At 39.9% G+C, this 10963-nt stretch overlaps 1 protein-coding gene across 1 annotated transcript in view; it reads left to right on the top strand.

The window, feature by feature from the left end:
- Positions 1-298: 298 nt before the first annotated feature.
- The window catches only part of xpo4 (exportin 4), a 34429-nt gene continuing 23764 nt past the window's right edge, over positions 299-10963 (top strand). Inside the window, exon 1 of the mRNA XM_058391813.1 lies at positions 299-382. Within this exon, the coding sequence (XP_058247796.1) occupies positions 317-382 (66 nt within the window). The 5' untranslated portion in view covers positions 299-316. The remainder of the gene's footprint in view (positions 383-10963) is intronic.

Raw genomic sequence — 10963 nt, 5'->3', positions numbered from 1 at the left:
CACAAATATAAAAATGTTCCTAATGCTGTATGTAAGAGTGTATATGGAGAGTAAGAGTGTATATGGAGTTCTTGATCAGTTAAGCATATATATATTGCATAGCTCGTGTGAAACGCTCCGTATTAGAAATGCCCCCATTGGCTACGTAGAAAATTGAACCCTAGAGTACTGTGAAGTATGTGAGTGTATTTGATTGGCCTCTGTTGTGTACTACATGCTTTTCAGTAAGCTAGTGCGCGGGTCTGGACGTAGCCATTGGCCTGAGCCACAGCTCAATCCCACAATGCAGTGCGTGGCGCGTCATTGAACAGAGACCATGATGGCGGCGCTCGGTGCACCAGAAGTGATTTCACAGCTGGAAAGCGCTGCCAAAGTTTTAATGGTGAGAAATACGGCGCTCTTTTGCTCTGTGTGCTTTAATGTGATTGCGTGTGAGTGTGGTGTTGAATGGTGGAAGTGTTGTATGGCTCAGACAGGTTTTTAGGGAAGGCTTGGCTAAAAGAGAGCGATGCGTGGCGCCGTGCTTTGGTTTACTCTCCTCCATCCCGCAGAGAAAAATACCGCTCACACATCTGAAGAAAAAAAAACAACACAAAACTAAATAAAAACAAAAAACCGGCGAGTTGAGAGAAAGCTAAACAAATACACACTTCTCCACATACAGTTTAGTTCACATGCAGTTTGAATGGATCCCGACTGAGAGCTGCTTTTCCTCGTTGAAAAGTGAGTGAAACAGTGAGTGTCGGCGGCTAGCGGCACGCTGTTGATGGAGAGATGTGCAAGTTTCTGCTTCAGCCAGGTGGAAACGAATAAAGTACAAACTTACGGTCTGCTCGGATGCGTTGATCAGCTCAATAACCTGGTGTGTGTGTTGGTGCGCTGATTTAGCCTGCTGCTAATCTAACGTTAGAAAGCTAGCTAAAAAAAGTTCACCTGACATCATCATTCTCCAGCTAACGTGAACCGAGCGCGCGAGACACCGTTCCCTTCTCAGCTCCAGCCTCTGTGAGCTCCAGCCTCTGTCTAGCAGCAGGCATTTCTCTAGAGAAAAATATACTCTAGTAATGTGAACTCTGGGGTTTGGGTTCTGGTTTCTCGACCAGGTTTGTTCAGATCACTTTAGGCCCAGGCATGTCCATTCAGACTGTGACATTTATTATTTTAATACAGTGGAATGAATAGGGTTTTCTTTTAGTTTACCAGAAATACTTTCCATTGGTGCAAGAGTAGAGGAAATTGCAATACGATCAGATCAGGCCATTTAAGAAAGCCCAGGATACATTGCGACTCGTTGATCTTTCTTTATGGTGTGTGTGTGTGGATACATTGTGACTAGTTAGTCTTTCGTTATGTAGTTGTGTTTGCATACACTGCAACTAGTTGATCTTTCTCTATGGTGTGTGTGAATGCATTGCAACTAGTTGATCTTTCTTTTTGGTGTGTGTGAATACATTGCAACTAGTTGATCTTTCTTTTTGTTGTGTGTGTGTGTGAATGCATTGCAACTAGTTGATCTTTCTTTTTGGTGTGTGTGTGTGGATACATTGCGACTAGTTGATCTTTCTTTATGGTGTGTGTGTGTGAATACATTGCAACTAGTTGATCTTTCTTTATGGTGTGTGTGTGTGGATACATTGCAACTAGTTGATCTTTCTTTATGGTGTGTGTGCGGGAATACATTGCGACTAGTTGATCTTTCTTTATGGTGTGTGTGCGGGAGTACATTGCGACTAGTTGATCTTTATGGTGTGTGTGTGTGTGGGAATACATTGCGACTAGTTGATCTTTATGGTGTGTGTGGATACATTGCGACTAGTTGATCTTTATGGTGTATGTGTCTGGATACATTGCGACTAGTTGATCTTTCTTTATGGTGTGTGTGTGTGGATACATTGCGACTAGTTGATCTTTCTTTATGGTGTGTGTGTGTGGATACATTGCAACTAGTTGATCTTTCTTTATGGTGTGCGTGTGTGGATACATTGCGACTAGTTGATCTTTCTTTATGGTGTGTGTGTGTGGATACATTGCAACTAGTTGATCTTTCTTTATGGTGTGTGTGGAAACATTGCGACTAGTTGATCTTTCTTTATGGTGTGTGTGTGTGGATACATTGCAACTAGTTGATCTTTCTTTATGGTGTGCGTGTGTGGATACATTGCGACTAGTTGATCTTTCTTTATGGTGTGTGTGGAAACATTGCGACTAGTTGATCTTTCTTTATGGTGTGTGTGGAAACATTGCGACTAGTTGATCTTTCTTTATGGTGTGTGTGTGTGGATACATTGCAACTAGTTGATCTTTCTTTATGGTGTGCGTGTGTGGATACATTGCGACTAGTTGATCTTTCTTTATGGTGTGTGTGTGTGGATACATTGCGACTAGTTGATCTTTCTTTATGGTGTGTGTGGAAACATTGCGACTAGTTGATCTTTCTTTATGGTGTGTGTGTGTGGATACATTGCGACTAGTTGATCTTTCTTTATGGTGTGTGTGTGTGAATACATTGCGACTAGTTGATCTTTCTTTATGGTGTGTGTGTGTGTGGATACATTGCGACTAGTTGATCTTTCTTTATGGTGTGTGTGTGTGGATACATTGCGACTAGTTGATCTTTATGGTGTGTGTGTGTGTGGGAATACATTGCGACTAGTTGATCTTTATGGTGTGTGTGGATACATTGCGACTAGTTGATCTTTATGGTGTATGTGTCTGGATACATTGCGACTAGTTGATCTTTCTTTATGGTGTGTGTGTGTGGATACATTGCGACTAGTTGATCTTTCTTTATGGTGTGTGTGTGTGGATACATTGCGACTAGTTGATCTTTCTTTATGGTGTGTGTGTGTGGATACATTGCGACTAGTTGATCTTTCTTTATGGTGTGTGTGGAAACATTGCGACTAGTTGATCTTTCTTTATGGTGTGTGTGTGTGGATACATTGCGACTAGTTGATCTTTCTTTATGGTGTGTGTGGAAACATTGCGACTAGTTGATCTTTCTTTATGGTGTGTGTGTGTGGATACATTGCGACTAGTTGATCTTTCTTTATGGTGTGTGTGTGTGGATACATTGCGACTAGTTGATCTTTCTTTATGGTGTGTGTGTGTGGATACATTGCGACTAGTTGATCTTTCTTTATGGTGTGTGTGTGTGGATACATTGCGACTAGTTGATCTTTCTTTATGGTGTGTGTGTGTGGATACATTGCGACTAGTTGATCTTTCTTTATGGTGTGTGTGTGTGAATACATTGCGACTAGTTGATCTTTCTTTATGGTGTGTGTGTGTGGATACATTGCGACTAGTTGATCTTTCTTTATGGTGTGTGTGTGTGGATACATTGCGACTAGTTGATCTTTCTTTATGGTGTGTGTGTGTGGATACATTGCGACTAGTTGATCTTTCTTTATGGTGTGTGTGGAAACATTGCGACTAGTTGATCTTTCTTTATGGTGTGTGTGTGTGGATACATTGCGACTAGTTGATCTTTCTTTATGGTGTGTGTGTGTGGATACATTGCGACTAGTTGATCTTTCTTTATGGTGTGTGTGTGGATACATTGCGACTAGTTGATCTTTCTTTATGGTGTGTGTGTGTGGATACATTGCGACTAGTTGATCTTTCTTTATGGTGTGTGTGTGTGGATACATTGCGACTAGTTGATCTTTCTTTATGGTGTGTGTGTGTGGATACATTGCGACTAGTTGATCTTTCTTTATGGTGTGTGTGTGTGTGGATACATTGCGACTAGTTGATCTTTCTTTATGGTGTGTGTGGAAACATTGCGACTAGTTGATCTTTCTTTATGGTGTGTGTGTGTGGATACATTGCGACTAGTTGATCTTTCTTTATGGTGTGTGTGTGTGGATACATTGCGACTAGTTGATCTTTCTTTATGGTGTGTGTGTGGATACATTGCGACTAGTTGATCTTTCTTTATGGTGTGTGTGTGTGGATACATTGCGACTAGTTGATCTTTCTTTATGGTGTGTGTGTGTGGATACATTGCGACTAGTTGATCTTTCTTTATGGTGTGTGTGTGTGGATACATTGCGACTAGTTGATCTTTCTTTATGGTGTGTGTGTGTGGATACATTGCGACTAGTTGATCTTTCTTTATGGTGTGTGTGTGTGGATACATTGCGACTAGTTGATCTTTCTTTATGGTGTGTGTGTGTGGATACATTGCGACTAGTTGATCTTTCTTTATGGTGTGTGTGTGTGGATACATTGCGACTAGTTGATCTTTCTTTATGGTGTGTGTGTGTGGATACATTGCGACTAGTTGATCTTTCTTTATGAAGTTTGTGCGTGTGTGAATACATTGCGACTAGTTGATCTTTCTTTATGGTGTGTGTGGATACATTGCGACTAGTTGATCTTTCTTTATGGTGTGTGTGAATACATTGCTACTAGTTGATCTTTCTTTATGGTGTGTGTGGATACATTGCGACTAGTTGATCTTTCTTTATGGTGTGTGTGGATACATTGCGACTAGTTGATCTTTCTTTATGGTGTGCGTGTGTGAATACATTGCAACTAGTTGATCTTTCTTTATTGTGTGTATGGGTGTGTGAATACATTGCAACTAGTTGATCTTTCTTTTTGTTGTGTGTGTGTGGGGGGGATACATTGTGACTAGTTGATCTTTCTTTATGGTGTGTGTGTGTGGATACATTGCGACTAGTTGATCTTTCTTTATGGTGTGTGTGTGTGGATACATTGCGACTAGTTGATCTTTCTTTATGGTGTGTGTGTGTGTGGATACATTGCGACTAGTTGATCTTTCTTTATGGTGTGTGTGGATACATTGCGACTAGTTGATCTTTCTTTATGGTGTGTGTGGATACATTGCGACTAGTTGATCTTTCTTTATGGTGTGTGTGGATACATTGCGACTAGTTGATCTTTCTTTATGGTGTGTGTGTGTGGATACATTGCGACTAGTTGATCTTTCTTTATGGTGTGTGTGTGTGGATACATTGCGACTAGTTGATCTTTCTTTATGGTGTGTGTGTGTGGATACATTGCTACTAGTTGATCTTTCTTTATGGTGTGTGTGGATACATTGCGACTAGTTGATCTTTCTTTATGGTGTGTGTGGATACATTGCGACTAGTTGATCTTTCTTTATGGTGTGTGTGTGTGGATACATTGCGACTAGTTGATCTTTCTTTATGGTGTGTGTGGATACATTGCGACTAGTTGATCTTTCTTTATGGTGTGTGTGGATACATTGCGACTAGTTGATCTTTCTTTATGGTGTGTGTGTGTGGATACATTGCGACTAGTTGATCTTTCTTTATGGTGTGCGTGTGTGGATACATTGCAACTAGTTGATCTTTCTTTATTGTGTGTATGGGTGTGTGAATACATTGCAACTAGTTGATCTTTCTTTTTGTTGTGTGTGTGTGGGGGGGATACATTGTGACTAGTTAGTCTTTATTTATGGTGTGTGTGTTTGGATACATTGCGACTAGTTGATCTTTCTTTATGGTGTGTGTGTGTGGATACATTGCGACTAGTTGATCTTTCTTTATGGTGTGTGTGTGTGGATACATTGCGACTAGTTGATCTTTCTTTATGGTGTGTGTGTGTGGATACATTGCGACTAGTTGATCTTTCTTTATGGTGTGTGTGTGTGGATACATTGCGACTAGTTGATCTTTCTTTATGGTGTGTGTGTGTGGATACATTGCGACTAGTTGATCTTTCTTTATGGTGTGTGTGTGTGGATACATTGCGACTAGTTGATCTTTCTTTATGGTGTGTGTGTGTGGATACATTGCGACTAGTTGATCTTTCTTTATGGTGTGTGTGTGTGGATACATTGCGACTAGTTGATCTTTCTTTATGGTGTGTGTGTGTGGATACATTGCGACTAGTTGATCTTTCTTTATGGTGTGTGTGTGTGGATACATTGCGACTAGTTGATCTTTCTTTATGGTGTGTGTGTGTGGATACATTGCGACTAGTTGATCTTTCTTTATGGTGTGTGTGTGTGGATACATTGCGACTAGTTGATCTTTCTTTATGAAGTTTGTGCGTGTGTGAATACATTGCTACTAGTTGATCTTTCTTTATGGTGTGTGTGGATACATTGCGACTAGTTGATCTTTCTTTATGGTGTGTGTGGATACATTGCGACTAGTTGATCTTTCTTTATGGTGTGCGTGTGTGAATACATTGCAACTAGTTGATCTTTCTTTATTGTGTGTATGGGTGTGTGAATACATTGCAACTAGTTGATCTTTCTTTATGGTGTGTGTGTGTGGATACATTGCGACTAGTTGATCTTTCTTTATGGTGTGTGTGTGTGGATACATTGCGACTAGTTGATCTTTCTTTATGGTGTGTGTGTGTGTGGATACATTGCGACTAGTTGATCTTTCTTTATGGTGTGTGTGGATACATTGCGACTAGTTGATCTTTCTTTATGGTGTGTGTGGATACATTGCGACTAGTTGATCTTTCTTTATGGTGTGTGTGGATACATTGCGACTAGTTGATCTTTCTTTATGGTGTGTGTGTGTGGATACATTGCGACTAGTTGATCTTTCTTTATGGTGTGTGTGTGTGGATACATTGCGACTAGTTGATCTTTCTTTATGGTGTGTGTGTGTGGATACATTGCTACTAGTTGATCTTTCTTTATGGTGTGTGTGGATACATTGCGACTAGTTGATCTTTCTTTATGGTGTGTGTGGATACATTGCGACTAGTTGATCTTTCTTTATGGTGTGCGTGTGTGGATACATTGCGACTAGTTGATCTTTCTTTATGGTGTGCGTGTGTGGATACATTGCAACTAGTTGATCTTTCTTTATTGTGTGTATGGGTGTGTGAATACATTGCAACTAGTTGATCTTTCTTTTTGTTGTGTGTGTGTGTGGGGGGGATACATTGTGACTAGTTAGTCTTTATTTATGGTGTGTGTGTTTGGATACATTGCGACTAGTTGATCTTTCTTTATGTTTGTGTGTGTAGATACATTGTGACTACTTGATCTTTCCTTATGGTGTGTGTGGATACATTGCGACTAGTTAGTCTGTCTTTATGGTGTGTGTGTGTGTGTGTGTGTGGATACATTGCGACTACTTGATCTTTCCTTATGGTGTGTGTGTGTGTGTGTGGATACATTGCGACTACTTGATCTTTCCTTATGGTGTGTGTGTGGATACATTGCGACTAGTTAGTCTGTCTTTATGGTGTATGTGTGTGGATACATTGCGACTACTTGATCTTTCCTTATGGTGTGTGTGTGGATACATTGCGACTAGTTAGTCTGTCTTTATGGTGTGTGTGTGTGTGAGTGGATACATTGCGACTACTTGATATTTCTTTTTGTTGTGTATGTGTGTGGATGCATTGCAACTAGTTGATCTTACTTTATGGTGTGTGTGTGGGGGGGGGGGGGTTAAATTGTGACTACTTGATCTTTCTTTAGGTAGTGTGTGTGTGTGTTTAGATTTGATAATTATATTAGTCATTTCCTGACAGGAATTTTTCAGAACTGATCGAAGTAGATTAGTACAAAAGCATAAATTAAATGAATGATATTTATGATAATCATATCAAAAAGCAGAAGAGAAAATGCTGTTAGGAAATCAAACCTGTTTATGGTTTTCATGGTATGGTTTTCACACTCTCCAGTGTTCATTATCCTTTATAATCACACCCTCCGGGGTTCATATTCATTTATAATCACACTCTCCGGTGTTCATAATCATTTATAATCACACTCTCCGGTGTTCATAATCATTTATAATCACACTCTCCGGTGTTCATAATCATTTATAATCACACTCTCCGGTGTTCATAATCATTTATAATCACACTCTCCGGTGTTCATAATCATTTATAATCACACTCTCCGGTGTTCATAATCATTTATAATCACACTCTCCGGTGTTCATAATCATTTATAATCACACTCTCCGGTGTTCATAATCATTTATAATCACACTCTCCGGTGTTCATAATCATTTATAATCACACTCTCCGGTGTTCATAATCATTTATAATCACACTCTCCGGTGTTCATAATCATTTATAATCACACTCTCCGGTGTTCATAATCATTTATAATCACACTCTCCGGTGTCACCCAAATGAGGATGGGTTATCTTGTGAGTCAAGGTATCTTCCTCATACCATCTAAGGGAGTTTTTCCTTGCCACAGTCGCCCAGGCTTGCTCACTAGGGATGATTTTGTCTAACATCTAGGACTTTTCTACGTTTCTTGTGTTCTGTAAAGCTGCATTGAGACAAAGTTTATTGTTAAAAAGGCTATAGGAATTGAATTGAATTGAACAGCAATTTGCCAACTACTTACAGTTATAGTTGCAGTAATGTTATAGACTGTGTGTGAGACAAATTAGTTCCTCTTATCACTTACCTTATAGCTATAAAGACCCGTTCCCTTACTCCATCTCCTGTATGTTAATAAGACAAAAATGGCACTCATCATGTTACCCAGAAACTGGAAAGTGATGCATCCTGAAGACTTGACCTTGATGAATTCCTTACTGACCGTTACAAAGCGTTGACACTCAAGAATCCTTTAAATATTAAAACAAAAGTCTACTTATAGAAAGCAACAATTAGACATTATATTTGATAATCAAATTTTTTAATGTGTTAATTATCAGGTTGAGATTTATGCGGAGAGTGCGGTATTTCCTCAGGATTAACTCATTAATATAAGATTAGACTGCTAGCAGAATTGTGCTTTTACTAAGGATTGATCAAGATGTAAGATTTCAGCAGCACTGTGGTATCTCTTAAGACCTTAATTTAATCATAAAATTAAAAACTAGAAAAGCTTCTCATTACTGTGTTTGTCGGATCGCCTACTGACTGACATTTACATTTCTGGCATTTAGTAGACACCCTTCTTTAGAGCCACTTACAATTTAACTCATTTTATACAACTGAGCAATTGAGGGTTAAGGGCCTTGCTCAGGGGCCCAGAGGTGGCAGCATGATGGACTGGGATTTGAACTTATAACCTTCCAATCAATAGTCCAACACCTTAACCACTAAGCTGCTACACTGACATGCACCAGCATCTTCTTAGGAACGTGTTGGTGCTGGACAAGTGTATAGGAACGGAAGAGCAGGGATTCCTCTGTGATTTTGTTTTTACCATTTCCAGGTTCATCTTGTGTTTCTAATGCAGACTTTCTGCTTTTTCTTGATTATAACCACTCGAGTGAAGCTCGTGTCCTCAGATTTTGGGCTTGATAATATTAGGCTAAGTGCTTGTCTTTTTCTGGACAGTCCACTATAGGAAAAAAAAAGCACAAAATCTGTTTTCCCAAAGAAGATTGCAAAATCATTACAACATGTAGGTTGCCATATTATCTGCTGTTATTTCTACAGGTCATTTGATCATAGACAAAGCTCCAGACATGAGAACACAGCATTAAAAGAAAACACTGATATGGCAGATTTATTTGGGACTAAACTCGCAGATATATAGATAATATAGATACACTATTGCCAAAAGTTTTGGGACATCTGCCTTTACATGCACATGAATGTAATATGGAGTTGGCCTGCCCTTTGCAGCTATAACAGCTTCAACTCTTATGGGAAGGCTTTTCACAAGGTTTAGGAGTGTGTTTATGGGAATTTTTGACCATTCCACTAGAAGCGCATTTGTGAGATCAGATACTGATGTTGGACGAGAAGGTCTGGCTCACGGTCTCCACTCTAAATCATCTCAAAGGTGTTCTATCAGGTTGAGGTCAGGACTCTGTCCATGTCTTTATGGACCATGCTTTGTGCACTGGTGTGCAGTCATGTTGGAACAGGAAGGGGTCAACCACAAACTATTCCCACAAAGTTGGGAGCATGAAATTGTCCAAAATGTCTTGGTATACTGAAGCATTAAGAGTTCCTTTCGCTGGAACTAAGGGGCCGAGTCCAACCCCTGAAAAACAACACCTGAATTCAATGATTTGGAGGGGTGTCCCAAAACTTTTGGCAATATAGTGTTCTGTGGTATTATTCAACATTTTCCCACTTCACACTTTTAGGGCTTAACCAGCATGCGTCTGACTTTACTGTTTGAAAAGCCACTAAACAAGCAGAAACATGGAGGAGATTATGTTGTTGCTGTGGCAGCAGGTTTGTTTGCTTGGTTAGAGAATTAAAGATTGTTTTAGAGCATCACAATATATTAAGGCTGGTAGTATACTGTTTTCTTTGTTTTTGTTTTTTTGGAAAATTTGGCAGCGTATCATTGATGTATAGGATGTTCTCTAAAAGGTTACTCATAGATGCTTGTTCTATTAAAATTATGTTTTAGATCGTTCTTCACGTTTTGTAATTAGAATATACTCACTCACTGAACATGTTATTAGGCACACCTCCTTTTGCTCTCAATACAGTCTCAATTCTTAATGGCATGGCTTTCACAAAATGTTGGAACATTCCTTTTAGATCCAGCTCTATTACATCTTGAAGCTGTTGTACTGAACAGCTGTTCTAGTCAGATGTGGTGCCTGGGAACACCAGTGAAGAACACTGAGCTCATTGTTATGTTCATGAAACCAGTTTGAGACTTGTACATTATCATGACATGATGGAAGATGGGTAAATTGTGGCCATGAAGGGATGCACAGGGCTGTGTGTGTGTGTCTGGAGGGGTGGACGTCTCTGTGTGTCTGGAGGGGTGGACGTCTCTGTGTGTCTGGAGGGGTGGACGTCTCTGTGTGTCTGGAGGGGTGGATGTTTGGGGGGGGGTCTCTGTATTGGGGTCATGTACTACTAGACTAAGGTTACTACATAGTGCATGTCAGTGTGTGATGTCGAAACCTTCCACAGTTTATTACAGAAATGTACCGTCTAGTATATATTGCTCCCCCCCCTTCAGATCTACTTTAGGTGCACAGGAAGCAGGTGAATAATGCAGCTTTGTGCCTATGTAGGCATACTGTGTGTTCAGGCCTTA

Source organism: Hemibagrus wyckioides, linkage group LG06, assembly GCF_019097595.1.
Source record: "Hemibagrus wyckioides isolate EC202008001 linkage group LG06, SWU_Hwy_1.0, whole genome shotgun sequence".
NCBI lineage: Eukaryota > Metazoa > Chordata > Actinopteri > Siluriformes > Bagridae > Hemibagrus > Hemibagrus wyckioides.
This window is presented reverse-complemented; position numbering and strand designations above follow the sequence as displayed.